Source organism: Nomascus leucogenys, chromosome 12, assembly GCF_006542625.1.
Source record: "Nomascus leucogenys isolate Asia chromosome 12, Asia_NLE_v1, whole genome shotgun sequence".
NCBI lineage: Eukaryota > Metazoa > Chordata > Mammalia > Primates > Hylobatidae > Nomascus > Nomascus leucogenys.
Genome location: NC_044392.1, coordinates 96040477 through 96057467, shown reverse-complemented (window position 1 = coordinate 96057467; position 16991 = coordinate 96040477). Strand labels below are relative to the sequence as shown.

General features: G+C 38.9%; 1 protein-coding gene and 1 pseudogene across 3 annotated transcripts in view; both read left to right on the top strand.

The window, feature by feature from the left end:
* The window catches only part of MIGA1 (mitoguardin 1), a 96988-nt gene that overhangs the window by 66031 nt on the left and 13966 nt on the right, over nt 1–16991 (top strand). For all 3 annotated transcript variants that reach the window (XM_012500378.2, XM_030825157.1, XM_030825156.1), the window contains 4 exons: nt 12893–13011; nt 13269–13341; nt 13989–14075; nt 15181–15279. In XM_012500378.2, coding sequence (XP_012355832.2) covers nt 12893–13011; nt 13269–13341; nt 13989–14075; nt 15181–15279 — 378 coding nt within the window. The remainder of the gene's footprint in view (nt 1–12892; nt 13012–13268; nt 13342–13988; nt 14076–15180; nt 15280–16991) is intronic.
* LOC101177732 lies at nt 936–3139 on the top strand (annotated as a pseudogene).

Below are 16991 nucleotides of genomic sequence, written 5' to 3'. Positions count from 1 at the left end.
TTTATATAGTTGTGCAGCCAGCACTACTTTCTAATTTCAGAACATTTTTATCACCCTAAACACAAACCCCTACCCAATAGCAGTCACTCTCCATCTCCCTTTACCCCCCAGCACTTGGCACCCAATACCTTCTGACTCTATGAATTTGCCTTATTCTGGACATTTCTTATAAGTGGAATCATACCATGTGATATGTTGTATTTGGCTTTCTTTCACTTAGCACAATGTTTTCTTTCAAGTTCAGAAAGTCTTTTTGATGTTAGGATACCGTCACATTTTACTCCTAATCCTTCCATCTGTTAAAGATATTTAATAGGTAGAAACTAATATTGCAGAGAGCAGTTTTTAGCTGTAGATTCCATTTTTTATAGAATTACCACTCTGCAATTGTGTATACGTGTTTAATAGAGAAATCATAGGCTTCTCTTTAAAAAGAAAATTTTATTTAAAAAATTTTCTTAAAATAGAGTTGGGGTCTTGTCATGTTGCCCAGGCTGGTCTCAAACTCCTGAGCTCAAGCAATCCTCCCACGTCAGCTTCCCAAAGTGCTGGGATTATAGGTGTGAGCCACTGTGTCCGGCTGAAAATTTTATTTTTTATAATTCAGATACCTCGGCTGGGTGCACTGGCTCATACCTGTAATCCCAGCACTTTGGGAGGCCGAGACAGGCAGATCACAAGGTCAGGAGATCGAGACCATCCTGGCTAACACAGTGAAACCCCTCCTCTACTAAAAATACAAAAAATTAGCTGGGCGTGGTGGCGGGCGCCTGTAGTCCCTGCTACTCGGGAGGCTGAGGCAGGAGAATGGCGTGAACCCGGGAGGCGGAGCTTGCAATGAGCCCAGATTGTGCCACTGCACTCCAGCCTGGGCAACAGTGAGACTGTCTCAAAAAATAAATAAAATAATATAAAATAAAATAAAATAAATAATAAAATAAATAAAATAAAATAAAAATTTAGATACCTCTACTTGTACTCTAAATGGAACCTTGGAAAGCTTTTGCTATATCCACCTCTGATTTGACAACACTTATTTATAGCAATCCAAAAACTACACCAATAATAGGGCCACGTTCAGCGGATACAGGAGCAAGATGGTGATTCTGGGCAGGCAGTATGGGCTTATTTTGCCAAAGAAAACACAGCAGTTGCATCCTGTTTTGCAAAAACCATCAGTGTTTGGGAATGATTCTGATGATGATGATGAGACCTCCATGAGTGAAAGCCTTCAGAGAGAAGCTGCTAAGAAGCAGGCCATGAAACAGACCAAACTGGAATCCAGAAGGCCCTTGCAGAAGATGCTACTGTGTATGAATATGACAGTATTTATGATGAAATGCAGAAAAAAAAAGGAGGAAAACAATCCAAAATTGCTTTTGGGGAAAGACCGAAAGCCCAAGTATATTCACAACTTGCTAAAAGCAGTTGAGATCAGAAAAAAGGAACAGGAAAAAAGAATGGAAAAGAAAATACAGGGAGAATGAGAAATGGAAAAGGAAATACAGAGAGAATGAGAAATGGAAAAGGGAGAGTTTAATGATAAAGAGGCATTTGTGACATCTGCATATAAGAAAAAACTGCAAGAGAGAGCTGAAGAAGAAAGAGAAAAGAGGGCTGCTGTGCTGGAAGCATGTTTGGATGTAACCAAGCAGAAAGATCTCAGTGGATTTTATAGGCACTTATTAAATCAAGCAGTTGGTGAAGAGGAAGTACCTAAATGTAGCTTTTGTGAAGCCAGATCTGGTATAAAGGAAGAGAAATCAAGGGGCTACTCTGATGAAGTAAGTTCAAAAAACAGAATACCACAAGAGAAATGCATTCTTCAAACTGATGTGAAAGTAGAGGAAAACCCAGATGCAGACAGTGACTTTGATGCTAAGAGCAGCGAGGATGATGAAATAGAAGAAACTAGAGTGAACTGCAGAAGGGAAAAGGTCGTAGAGACTCCTGAGAATGACCCCCAAGCACCACAGTAATCAAAACCACTCTCAGTCACCTAGTGAAGAAAGAGGGCACAGTGCCAGACACCACACGAAAGGATCACGAACGTTGAGAGGACACTAGAAAAGGGAAGATCAGCACCAACAGAAGCAATCCAGAGACGAGGAGAGCCATTACACTGACCGTGATTACCGGAAAGAAAGGGATTCTCATAGGCACAGGAGGCCGGTCATAGAGATTCCCATTGGAAGAGGCATGAACAGGAAGATAAACAAAGGGCGAGGGACCAAAGAGAAAGAAGTGACAGAGTGTGGAAAAGGGAGAAAGATGGGGAGAAATATTCCCAAAGAGAACAAGAAAGAGAGACAACAAAATGATCAAACTGACACAGTGAGAAAGGAGAGAAAGAAGAGAAAAGCAAAGCAAAGGAAGAGCATATGAAAGGAAGGAAAGATATGAAAATAATGATAAATACAGAGATACAGAAAAACAAGAAGTAAGTTTTCAATTTTCAGAAAGAAATCTTCAGAAAGGAAAGCAGCCCAAGTTCTAGGGGAAAGGGTAAATTTCTTGACCGAGAAAGATCCAACAAAATGAGAAACATGACAAAGGACAAAGAAAGAAACCAGGAGAAACCCTCTAATTCTGAATCATCACTGGGAGCAAAACACAGACTCACAGAAAGGCAAGAGAAGGGTAAAAAAAACAAGAGAGACCACCTGAGGCAGTGAGCAAGTTTGCAAAGAGGAACAATGAAGAAACTGTAATGTCAGCTAGAGACAGGTACTTGGCCAGGCAGATGGTGCAGGTTAATGCAAAGAGCTATATTGAAAAACAAGATGATTGATGGCTACCCCAAGAGAAAGAGTTAAGGAAGCACAGAAAACTGTAATTCCTGGAACCTGCTGCGTAAAACCATAAAGGAGTGTGTTACCAGTAGTTTGGAGGGCATTTTTAAATTTATTTTCAAAATTTTAGGTTAAAATCAAAAGTCAGTCTTACATCTTGGATGTTTGGATGTGGATGTTTGGCTGAATTTATATATAGTATGTACTTATCAATACCACATTCTTTGTTGTATTCCAGGACCATAAGAGTGTGCTAATTCCCTGTAGGTACATAATGAGGAAAATTGGCTCCACTACAACCATTAAAAAATAATTTTGGCCAGATGTGGTAGCTCATGCCTGTAATACCAACATTTTGGGAGGCTGAGGCAGAAGGATCACTTGAGGCCAGGCATTCAAGACCAGCCTCTGCAAGATAATGAGACCTTGTCTCTATTTAAAAAACAAAAAGCCTTGCGTGGTGGTGCATGCCTGTAGTCCCAGCTGTTCGAGAGGCTGAGGCAGGAAGATCACTTGAGCCTAGGAATTTGATGTTACAGTGAGCTATGATCATACCACTGCACTCCAACCTGGGCAACAGAGCGGGACCATGTCTCTAAAAACACCTTTTTTTAAATAAATAATTTAACTCTTCTAATAACGTTGGTTTTGTTGCACGAGCTGTTTGTTTTATAAATACTGTATTTCAGGTAAAATATGGATTTGAACAATAGAAAATATAGTTTACGTTCTGAAATTTGTATTAAAGTGTAAAATGTGAATCATACATCTTGTCTAAATAGCTTACAGCATAGTTGGCTTAAATGAAAATAAAAAATAGTGATATGCTTAAAAAATACACCAATAGTAATATACAAAGCGACAAAGATGAATATTTAGGATAATTATAACCTGAAAAGGGAGAGAGGGCTACATCTATCATTTAAAATTTTTATTCTATGAAAGTATGAAGGCATGGCCATCCGTGATGCTCACGCCTGTAATCCCAGCACTTTGGGAGACCGAGATGGGCAATCACCTGAGGTCAGGAGTTCTAGACCAGCCTGGCCAACATGGTGAAACCCAGTCTCTACTAAAAATACAAAAATTAGCCAGTGTGGTGGCACACGCCTGTAATCCCAGCTACTTAGTAGGCTAAGGCAGGAGAATTGCTTGAATCTGGGAAGCAGAGGTTGCAGTGAGCCGAGATTGTGCCATTGTACACCAGCCTGGGCAACAGAGTGAGACTCTCTCTCTCTCTCTCAAAAAAAAAAAAAAAAAAAGTATGAAGGCTTGACTGGGGCTGAAAGATCTGTTCCCAGGATAACTCACTCCTATGAATAGAAAGTTGGTGCTATCCATTAACAGAAGACCTAAGTTTCCCACCACATCGACTTTTCTATAGGACTATTTGAGTATCTTTACAGCATGGCACCTGGCTTCCTGCAGAGGGAGTAACCCAAGAGAGGGCAAGGTGGAGGTGGTGACTGTTTTGACCTATCCTCAGAAATCTCATTCTGTCATTTCCACAATGTGCTGTTGGTTACACAGGTTAGCCCTGTTCAATGTGGGATGGGATGTGACTAACCAGGGTGAGAGAATCATTGAAGACCCAATTTGGAGGGTGGCTGTTTTAAGTTCCTATTGTCTGTTAAGGGATACAGATTGGTAAAAGCCTGCTTTCTTTAACTATAAGTCTTATTTATAATTTTAGGTGATTGATTTGAAAGGAAAATGTAAACATGTATAAAATGGTCCACATTAAAATAGAACTTAGCCTATTTCATGTCCCTTCTTGTAATAATCTTGAAACTTCAGACATTTCATTCATGGTCATTCAGAGGACCTGGTCTGGATTAAGTCTTTTAAAAAACATTGCTTCAAATTTAGCAAAGTCATTACATGCCAAGGAGGATAAGGCTCAGTCCATCTTGTACCTCATGGAGCCCAAGAGAAGTAATTTAGGATGTTTGAAATCTTTAGCTAATCCGCAAACACAGTTTTCACTGGTTGCTTCATATGTGGGAATTATCTATTTTTCTGTTGTTATTGTTGCTGTTGTTGTTGACTTGTTTGATTTCTTTTTTTTTTTGAGATGGAGTTTTGCTCTTGTCGCCCAGGCTGGAGTGCAATGGCACGATCTTGGCCCACTGCAACCTCCACCTTCCATGTTCAAGTGATTCTCCTGCCTCAACCTCCCAAGTAGCTGGGATTGCAGGCACCTGCCACCACACCCAGCTAATTTCTGTATTTTTAGTAGAGATGGGGTTTTGCCATATTGGCCAGGCTGGTCTTGAACTCCTGACCCTCAGATGATCCACCCACTTTGGCTTCCCAAAGTGCTAGGATTACAGGCATGAGCCACGATGCCAGGCCTTGTTTGATTTCTTTTATGGTCATATTTATGGTACTTGTGAAATATGGGAAATAACAAAAGGCAGGATGATGATTTGGTGTAAACAAATACAGTATTACTTTTCTTTTTGAAAATATTAAAGTGAGTTTTTAAAATGTAGCCTTTTGGGAGAAGAATAATTTCAAAATATATAGGAAATTTCAGCTAGTAAAAAAAAGGACCCCCTTTTAATAGTAAATTGCATGTTCCATAGCTGAAATTAACTGCATTATTGACCGCTGCCTCTGAAATAACTTCTCAGCTCTATTTAAATGTTAATTTTTTTTCTAAAACCTTTTAAAATATGTTTGGGAATTTTGTTGAAAAATTCTTCCTATGTGATGTATTCTGAAATGAGAATTTCAACCAATGTTTTAATGAGTTTCTTTTTGCTTAAAAAAGTTTAAGATTAATGATTTAAATAAATGTTTCTGAACTGGCATTGTCTCTGAAGAGTCAGTAATGTTAGCTAGTATCAAATCTTCAACATGATGTATTCTCACAGCTGCAGTCCTATTTTAGGAGACTTCTTTAAATGATTACTTCAACCAAACCAACAAATAAGCAAGATAGATCAATAATTCAAGACTCAACTCTGGAATCTCCTGTTGTTAGATTGTCTTCTTATTATTGTTACAAATTATTTCATGTAGAGGGTTTAATTGGAGCCCAGTTTAGTTTTCTTTCTTTCTTTTTTTTTTTTTTTTTTTTGAGACAGAGTCTTAATCTTTCACCCAGGTTGGAGTGTAGTCGTGTGATCTCAGCTCCCTGCAACCTTGCAACCTCTACCTCCCAGGTTCAAGCAATTCTTCTGCCTCAGCCTCCCAAGTAGCTAGGATTACAGGCGTGTGCCACCATACCCAGCTAATTTTTGTATTTTTAGTAGAGACGGGGTTTCGCCATCATGGCCAGGCTGGTCTCGAGCTTCTGACCTCAAGTGATCTGCCCACATCAACCTCCCAAAGTGCTGGGATTACAGGTGTGATCCACCACACCTGACCCCCAGTTTACTTCTTAGGATTTTTCTCTAATAGAGAACAGAGAATACTAATAGTACGTGTATGTGGGTCCTGTTTGTTCTGACAGTGGTGCAAAAATTTAAAACTGTTTAATATCTAAAGAATTTGCATTCTAAGTTATTTTTAAAAAGCTGTTTAGTTTTCTTAGCCTCAAGAAGACTTTGCCCTTTAGCATAACATATATTCCTTAAAATATGAGGGGAAATGTTACTTAAAGTAGAGAATATATACTGTGAGATACTGTCATCTCTTCATACTTTTTTTTTTGCATCTGGCCTAATGGACATATTTATATATCATAAATATTGCTGATGCTGAAACTTCTTATCTCTTGGCTCTTTGGATAAGGCTGATAGGAAGGGTATAATTTGGTGCTTAAGTTCTGGAATAATGTGCCTGGGTTTAAATTTTATCATTTAGTTGTGGGATTCTGGGTAAGTTCCTGCTAATTTAATCTCTGTTTCTTCATCTGTAAAATGTGGATTATTTATTTATTTGTTTGGGAGAGAGAATCTCACTCTGTCTCCCAAGCTGGAGTGCAGTGCTACGATCTTGGCTCACTGCAACCTCCACCTCCTAGGTTCAAGTGATTCTCCTGCCTCAGCCTCCCAAGTAGCTGGGATTATAGGCATGTGCCACCACACCTGGCTAATTTTTGAATTTTTAGTAGAGGCGGGGCTTCGCCATGTTGGCCAGGCTGGTCTCCAACTCCTGACCTCAAGTGATCCACCTACCTCGGCCTCCCAAAGTGCTGGGATTGCAGGAATGAACCACTGCACCCAGCAAAATGTGAATAATAGTACTTACTTTATGAGCTTTTGTAAGGATTAAATAAATCAAGTGAAAGCATTAGCACAGCACTGGCTGCATGTGAAATACCAAAACCAAAGCCTTGAGAGTTACTTCTAGAATTATAGCGTAGACATTCAAAAGTCTCCACAAAGCAAATAATGTCAAAAACAAAATTTTCAGAATTCTGAAAATGGATGAAAGACTTGCAAAAATTCAGAGAACATTGAATCAAGTAAAATGATTGAATCTCCATAAGAGCAGTGAGCTTTTTGGATTTTTTAATTTGCTCTCTTCCTTTTTAATAAAAAAATGTTTTGGGTGTGAGAGCAGAGTACAAGCTGTAGTGTCAGGAGTCATGGCAGGACAAGCATTTGGAAGTTTCTTCCACCCTGACCAAGTATTGGTTGAAAGGTGTGCTGCAGAAACTACAATCAAAGGAGGCATTGTGGCTCATGACTGTAATCCCAGCACTTTGGGAGGCCGAGGCAAGAGGATCACTTAAGTCCGGGAGTTAGATACCAGCCTGGCCAACATAATGAACACTCGTCTCTATGAAAAATTTAAAAATGGGCGGGAGGATCACTTGAGCCCACGAAGTCGAGGCTGCAGTGAGCCGTGATTGTGCCACTGCACTACTGTCTGGCTGACCTGACAAAAAAAACAGAAACAAACAAACAAAAACCCAAAAACAAACAAACAACACACACACACAAAGGAGGCATCATGCTTCCAGGAAAATCTCAAGGAAAAGTATTGCAAGCAACAGTAATAGCTGTTGCTCTTGGATCAGGCTCTAAAGGAAAGAGTGGAGAGATTGAACCAGTTAGCATGAAAGTTGGAGATAAAGTTATTTTCCCAGAATATGGAGGCACCAGGATTATCTCTTATTTTATTTTTCCATTAAGTTATTGGGGTACAGGTAGTATTTGGTTACATAAGTTCTTTAGTGGTGATTTGTGAGACTTTGGTACACCTATCACCTGAGCAGTACATACTGCACCATATTTGTAGTCTTTTATCCCTCACCCCCCTCCCACTCTTCCTCTCAAGTCCCCAAAGTCCACTGTATCAATCTTATGCCTTTGCGTCCTCATAGTTTAGCTCCCACTTATCAGTGAGAGCATATGATGTTTGGTTTTCCATTCCTGAGTTACTTCACTTAGAATAATAGTCTCTAATCTCCTCCAGGTCACTGCAGATGCTGTTAATTCATTCCTTTTTATGGCTGCACAGTATTCCTTCATCTATACATACCACAGTTTCTTTATCCACTTGTTGATTGATGGGCATTTGGGTTGGTTCTACAATTTTGATTCATAATTTTGCAATTGTGAACTGTGTTGCTATAAACATGCATGTGCAAGTATCTTTTTCGAATGATGACTTCTTTTCCTCTGGGTAGATACCCAGTTGTTTGCTTGCTGGATCAAATGGTAGTTCTACTTTTAGTTCTTTAAGGAATCTCCACACTTTTTTCCATCGTGGCTGTACTAGTTTACATTCCCACCAGCAGTTTAGAAGTGTTCCCTGATCACCACATCCACACCAACATCTACTGTTTTTTGATTTTTTGATTATGGCCATTCTTGCAGGAGTAAAGTAGGTATTACACTGTGGTTTTGATTTGCATTTCCCTGATCATTAGTGATGCTGAGCATTTTTTTCATATGTGTGTTGGCCATTTATATATCTTCTTTTGAGAATTGTCTATTCATGTCCTTAGCCTACTTTTTAATGGGAATTTTTTTTTCTGATTTGTTTGAGTTCATCGTAGATTCTGGATATTAGTCCTTTGTCAGATGCAGAGATTGTGAAAATTTTCTCCCACTCTGTGGGTTGTCTACTTACTCTGTCAACTGTTCCTTTTGCCATGCAAAAGCTCTTTCATTTAATTAGGTCCTAGCTATTTCTTTGTTTTTATTGCATTTGCTTTTGGGTTCTTGGTCATGAAATCCTTGCCTAAGCCAATGTCTAGAGGGTTTTTCCAGTGTTATCTTCTAGAATTTTTGTAGTTTCAGGTCTTAAGTCCTTAATCCAACTTGAGTTGATTTTTGTATAAGATGAGAGATAAGGATCCAGTTTCATTCTCCTACATGTGGCTAGCCAATTATCCCAGCACCATTTGTTGAAAAGGGTGTCCTTTCCCCATTTTATGTTTTTGTTTGTTTTGTCAAAGATCAGTTGGCTAAACTATTTGGGTTTATTTATGTGTTCTCTCTTCTGTTCCATTGGTCTATGTGCCCATTTTTATACCAGTACCACGCTGTTTTGATGACTGTGGCCTTATAGTATAGTTTGAAATCAGGTCGTGTGATGCCTCCAGAATTCTTTTTGCTTAGTCTTGCTTTGGCTATGCAGGCTCTTTTTGGGTTCCATATGAATTTTAGAATTGTTTCTAATTCTGTGAAGAATGATATGGTATTCTGATGGGGATTGCATTGAATTTGTAGATTGCTTTTGGCAGTTATGGTCATTTTCACAATATAGATTCTACCCATCCATGAGCATGGGATGTGTTGCCATTTGTTTGGGTCATCTCTGATTTCTTTCAGCAGTGTTTTGTAGTTTTCCTTGTAGAGGTCTTTGGACTCCTTGGTTAGGTATATTCCTAAGTATTTTATTTCATTTTTTTGTAGCTGTTGTAAAAGGGGTTGAGTTCTTGATTTGAGTCTCTACTTGGTCGCTGTTGGTGTATAGAAGAGCTACTGATTTGTGTACATTAATCTTGTATCTGGAAACTGTTGAATTCTTTTATCAGTTCTAGGAGCTTTCTAGACAACTTCTTAGAGTTTTCAAGGTAAACGATCATATTGTCAGCAAACAGTGACAGTTTGACTTCCTCTTTACCGACTTGGATGCCCTGTATTTCTTTCTTCTGTCTGATTGCTCTGGCTAGGACTTCCAGTACTATGTTGAAGAGGAGTGGTGAGAGTGGGCATCCTTGTCTTGTTCCTATTCTCAGAGGGAATGCTTTCAACTTTTCCTCATTCAGTACTATGTTGGCTGTGGGTTTGTCTTAGATGGCTTTCATTACACTAAGGTATGTCCCTTGTATGCCGATTTTGCTGAGAGTTCTAATCATAAAGGGATGCTGGATTTTGTCAAATGTTTTTTCTGCATCTATTGAGGTGATTGTGTGATTTTTGTTTTTAATTCTGTTTATGTGGTGTGTCACGTTCATTGACTCGCATATATTAAACCATCCCTGCATCCCTGGTATGAAACCCACTTGATCATGGTGGATTATCTTTTTGATATGTTGTTAGATTCAATTAGCTAGTATTTTGTTAAGAATTTTAGCATCTGTGTTCATCAAGGATATCGGTCTGTAGTTTTGTTTTTTGGTTACGTCCTTTCCTGGTTTTGGTATTAGGGTGATGTTGAATTAGGGAGGGTTCCTTCTATCTTGTGGAATAGTGTCAAAAGGATTGGTACCAATTCTTCTTTGAATGTCTGATACAATTCTCCTGTGAATCTGTCTGGTCCTGCACTTTTTTTATCGGTAATTTTTAAATTACCATTTCAGTCTTGCTGCTTGTTATTGGTCTGATCAAGGTATTTAATTCTTCCTGATTTAAGATAGGAAGGTTGTATTTTTCCAGGAATTTATCCATCTCTTCTAGGTTTTCTAGTTTATGTACATAAAGGTGTTCGTAGTAACCTTGAATGATCTTTTGTATTTCAGTTGTATCAGTTGTAATATTTCCTGTTTCTTTTCTTGGTGAGGTTATTGGGATTTTCTCTCTTCTTTTCTTGGTTAATCTTGCTAAAGGTCTATCAATTTTATTTATCTTTTCAAACAGCCAGCTTTTTGTTTCATTCATCTTTTGTATTTTTTATTTTTTGGTTTCAATTTCATTTAGTTCGGCCCTGATCTTGGTTATTTCCTTTCTTCTTCTGGTTTGGGTTTGGTTTGTTCTTGTTTCTCTAGTTGCCTGAGGTATGACCTTAGATTGTCTGTTTGTGCTCTTTCAGACTTTTTGATGTAGGCGTTTAGGGCTATGAACTTCACTCTTAGTACCACCTTAGCTGTATCCCAGAGGTTTTGATAGGTTGTGTCATTTTTGTCATTCAGTTCGAAGAATTTTTAAATTTCCATCGTGCTTTTGTTTTTGACCCAGTGCTCATTCAGGAGCAGGTTATTTGATTTCCATGTATTTGCATGGTTTTGAAGGTCCCTTTTGGAGTTGATTTACAGTTTTATTCCACTGTGGTCTGAGACAGTGCTTGACAAAATTTCAGTTTTTGGTATTGAAATGTGAGGTGCCATTACATTCATTGTGCTCTTTGTTGCCTGTGTACTTTGTTTTTGTTGTTGTTGTTGTTTTTGCTTTGTAACTTGTATTGTATTGTATTTATTTATTTATTTATTTATTTTGTGACGGAGTTTCACTCTTGTTGCCCAGGCTGGTCTTGAACTCCTGACCTCAGGTGATCCACCCGCCCCAGCCTCCCAAAGTGCTGGAAAGTGCTGGGATTACAGGCATGAGCCACTGCACCTGACCCCCTCCTAATTTTTTTAATTAGAGGATGTGGTGGTGCGTACCTGTAGCCCCAGCTACTTGGGAGGCTGAGGCAGGAGGATCACTTGAGCCCAGGAGTTTGAGGCTGCAGAGTTATGACTGTGCCACTGCACTACAGCTTGGGTGACAGAGCGAGATCCTGTCTCTTCCAAACAAAACACTCTAGAAGTTTTCTAGAAGTTTTCTGGGTTGTTTTTTTTTTTGCTTAGCTGGTTACTCTATAGTGTTTGCAATTGTTTTTTAATGAACTGTCAGAAGATTGGAATTTCATATGTAGAGTTGTTATGCTAGCCAAAAGCACGACTGTCTTTCAGTTATACAAAAGTCAATCAGAGCTACATACAAGGAAATATGTCTTAGAATAGCAACATTGAACTTATTTTGTTGTTTTTGTACTAAGTTTTGCTTTATTATAATCATAGGTTATAATACTTGTAAGTAATCTATGGATGATAAAATTCTCCTCCTCTTTTTAAAAAATGCTTCCTCAGTTGTTCTTTTTGGTGAACTATAAGATACAGTATTGCTGGCCAGACACGGTGGCTGACGCCTGAATGCCAGCACTTTGGGAGGCTGAGGCAGGTGGATCGCTTGAGGCCAGTTTGAGACCAGCCTGGCCAACATGGCAAAACCCTATCTCTACTAAAAATACAAAAATTAGCTGGGTGTGGTGGCACGTGCCTGTAATCCCAACTACTCTGGAGGCTGAGGCAGGAGAATCGTTTGAACCTGGGGGGGAAGGCTGCATTGAGCCAAGATCCTGCCACTGTCTCCAGCCTGGGTGACAGTGAGACCCTGTCTCAAAAAAAAAAAAAGATACAGTATTGGTTTTCTGTACGTTCTGTGGATTTAAGTAATTGGATTCAGAATGAACTAAGCTTGTTAAAAGTTTTACTCTTTTTAACAACTCAATTTTGAAATAAAATGAATTCAGATTTTATTAGCTATAAAATCCTATTGAATGGTTTTTATGGTTTAATCAAATTTATTGTATTTTGATGTTAGCAAAATCCTATTTTTTCTTTTATAGTTTATCTTATATCAGTGTATTCTGCTTTTTGGTTTTCTGGCTTTTGTTTTGTTTTGTTTTTGAGACGGGGTCTGTTTTTGCCAGCTAGGCTGGAGTGCAGTGATACAATCACAGCTCACTACAACTTCAGCCTCCTGTGCTCAAGTGATCTTCCCACCTCAGCCTCCTGGGTAGCTAGGACCACAGGTGCATGCCTCCACACCTGACTAATTTTTTTAGATTTTTGTAGAGACAGGGTCTTACCATGTTACCCAGGCTGGTTTCAAACTTCTGGGTTCAAACGAACCTCCCAAAGTGTTGCAATTACAGGCATGAGCCACTGCACCTAGCCTGTATTCTGTTCTAACCCACTGTGCTCTTAGCTTGCAGAACACAGAGAAGTACGGCATACCTACAGCCTGGAGTCCCTTTGTCACTGCCCGTTTTACGAGGAAGCCATGCATTTAGTTGAAGAAGGAAAAATTTACTCCAGAGTACTGAGGTACCATTTCAGTTTTGTTTATGTTTATGAAGGATATTAAGGTGTTTGTGTGGTACTTATTAAAAATGTTTATGAGAATAGGAGAAAAGATGTTTTTAGGTCCAAGTAAAGAAAAAATTATTTTTACATGTTCTGTCAGTATTGAAAAAACATGTTTTATTTTAAGGTCCTGAGGTTAAGCCTTGTTTGAATCCAAATTTATACTAGGCTTGATCTTGAATGTAGTTTAACAATTGTCTCCCCTGTTTATTACATAGAACTGAAATGTTGGAGTGCCTAGGAGACAGTGATTTTCTTGCCAAACTTCACTGTATTCGACAGGCTTTTCAGGTATTTTTTTAACATTAAGTGACTTCACCCAGCCACTCATCCCCACCCTCATGCTGTAGAGTCCAGTGCAAATAAACAGGACAGCTCTGTGCTCTTGATTATCCCTATTCCTAATGACAAATATAAAGTCCACTAAACTTATTTTTCCTCCCTGCTACTTGCCTTCATTTGTTTCCATGTTTCATTATCCCACGGATTCCCAGGCCCACCACACTTTGTCAAAACAGGACATTTTGATAATTCAGGAGCATAAAAATGGCTGCTTAAAATAAAAACCCTCTTATTATTAAGTAATGTGTATTTGAGATTTAATTTCAGTCAATTATAAAATTGGTTTTCTAAAAAGAAAATAACAAGAATATATTTGTTTTCTTATGTTTTGGGGCTATAGGAAATTTATTTGAGACTGTAATATGATTTTGAACAGAATTTAAATTCAAATTTAACTCCCTTTAATCTTTTTTTGACTATAGGTTTCAAGAGTTCTTTTTATTTTAGTAAATTAGGACTTTCTCTGTGAGCTGCCTGTTGAAATAGCACCACATGCAATGCATTAACTGTTTTAGGATTATTTGTGCTATTAAGTAGAATGTCCATTCACATTTATTATAGGTCTCTTTTTTCTTTGGGAATGAATATTTTTTCAGGTAATTCTTTCAGAATCAGCCAACAGGATATTCCTCGCTGAGAGTGGAAGGAAAATTTTATCAGCTTTAATTGTGAAAGCACGAAAGGTAAACTTGTTCTATTGGCAAGATTTTTACCATTTACAAAAGTTGTTTTTACCCTTTGAACTGAAGATTAAGACATTAAATTTTTGATAGAAGAAAAAGTTTTCGTGGATAGTTGCAAAGGGCATTAAGTTATGCTCGGGTTGAACTATGTATAAAGTCCACACTATTTCAACCAAGTTGTTTCTCATAAATTATTTCCAATTTGCCATAAACTCTGTAAATGTCATGGTGAGAATTATCATTATATCTGCTGCTATAACTATCACTATTATTATTACTAATGCCTCCCCTTTTATTACCTCAATCCTGTTCAGGAAGAGGGTTACCGGAAATAGTGTAGGTCTCAGAAATCTGGAATACAAATTGAACTGCCTCATCTTCATGTAGTTGAATGAGGCAGAAGCAATGACAAGAACTTCATTCAGACTGTAAGGAACCACCTTACTTTACGCAAGTTTTGCCCAGATGATGAGAAAACAAAACAGGCCTTCCTTGAGCCATTTGCACACCTAGTTTTCAGACTCAATCCCTTTGAACTTTAATTCTTTCATTTATATAATAGAATTATATTTATATTACCTCATTTCAGAGGGGTTTTAGGATGATTAAATAAATGATAAATGGGAAAGCAACTTAAAGAATAAAGTGTTAAGTAGTGTAAAGTGCTAAGTATATGTAAGGTGATACTAACTATTAATACATGCAATTCCCAGTGTAAGTCTTGTGTTGCTTTCGTGGCCTTCTCATGACAGATAAACTCAGTGATTTGAACTAGGGTTCCTCCAAAAGAAGCAGAACTGCAACAAAAGCCTCACATAATGTCTGCTATAACTAAATTTTCATTTTAAGGACTGACCAAAATAGGCATACATATTTGAGTAATAAATAGTTTGCTTGTGACATTTTACTGACATTCTTTATCTTGGCTTCTGCAAAATGTTGCAACAGCAAAGTAGTAAACCAGATAAATTTGGTATACCTTTAAAATGTATTTTAGTTCAGTTACCTAGTAGAATTAAGATCCACCAGACTTATTTGAAGAGTAACTTTCTTTGTAGCTTGTTATAAAGTTGAGTTTAGGGTTAAAGTGTGTTTTCTTCTTCAGAATCCAAAGAAGTTTGAAGATGTTTTTGATGAAATGATCTATTTTTTAGAGCAGACCGATCACTGGGGTAGTACTGAAATGGAACTTGCTGCTAGAGGGGTAAATTCAAATTTTTTTGTGATATTTATTTTTCTTAGTTATTTGCATGTAATTTTATATGAGTTGAGATTACTGTTTCATTATCCTTGTTAAATAAAGTAAAGCCAATTGTATGGTTGTGGGACATCTTTTTTCTGATGAAGTCATAAACCACACTCCTTGTACATTGGGGCAGTAGTTGTAAATTGTTTTCTAAGAAGCCTTTTTTGCTGTTGTTGGCTCCTTGCTTCCTTCCCTCCTGTCCTCCTTCCCTTGTTCCCTCTCTTCCTTCACTCCAAAAGTCATTGGCAGGCCCCTAGCAGGGCAGGAATGGTGGCCTATGCAAGGACAGCTTTGAGCAGTACAACAGCAGCAGCTCAGTAGAGCTGGGGAATTGGCTGTACACACAGGACTGAACAAATAAGTATACTGAGAAAAATCAGAGCCAGCTTTTCCCTGTGAGAGAAGGGAGATATAAAACGCTGGGATTGGAATTGGAGCTGTCAGTGTGAGTTCACAGTTTATAATATATATGTAGATACAGATATAGAAATAGAGGTCCGGGCATGGTGGCTCACGCCTGTAATCCCAGCACTTTGGGAGGCTGAGGCGGGCGGATCACCTGAGGTCAGGAGTTCGAGACCAACCTAGCCAACATGGCCAAACCTCGTCTCTACTGAAAATACAAAAATTAGCCAGGTGTAGTGGCTCACGCCTGTAATCCCAACGATTCGGGAGGCCAAGGAACGAGAATTGCTTGAACCTGGGAGGTGGAGGTGGCAATGAGCCAAGATCGCGCCACTGTACTCCAGCCTGGGTGACAGAACGAGACTGTCTAAAAAAATATATAGATATAGATATCAGTCAGGCATGGTGGCTCACACCTGTAATCCCAGCACTTTGGGAGGCTGAGGCAGGCAGCTCGTGAGGTCAGGAGTTTAAGACCAGCCTGACCAACATGGTGAAACCTGTCTCTACTAAAAATACAAAAATTAGCCAGGCATGGGGCACATGCCTGTAATCCCAGCCTGGGTGACAGAGCTAGACTGCGTCTCAGAAAAAAAAAAAAAAAAAAGGAATGAAATCCCAGCACTTTGGGAGGCCGAGGCGGGCAGATCACTTGAGGCCAGGAGTTTGAGATCAGCCAGGCCAACGTGGTGAAACCCTGTCTCCGCTAAAAAGACAAAAATTAGCCAGGCATGGTGGTGCATGCCTGTAATCCCAGCTACTCAGGAGGGTGAGGCAAGAGAATCACTTGAACCCAGGAGGTGGAGGCTGCAGTAAGCCAAGATCATGCCAGTGCACTCCAGCCTGGGTGACAGAGCAAGACTCTTGTCTCAGAAGCAAAAAAAAAAAAAAAAAAAAAAAAGTGAGTTTACAAGGAGCTGAAAGGTCTTCGAGGCAGAGAAAACAGTGGATACAACAAATACATGAAGACTTAATCTTTCCTTTTCTAGTGTTCCCTTATTCAGGAAATGGAATCAGTATCCATTTACTTCAGCAGGCCAGCAACCTGAGACTCATCCTTCACCTCTCCCTGATCCTCACCCATTTTATCATATTCATCTCTAAGTTTGTCAGTTTTAACTCCTAAATATCTTTCAGTTTCTTCTACTTTCCTCTCTTTCTGTCACCCCTCTTGGCCTAAGTACCTGTTGTCTTTTCTCTGGGCTACGTCAGTAGTCTTTATATTTCCCGATTCCCTGCTCACTCCTTTCCTCCCTGCATTCATT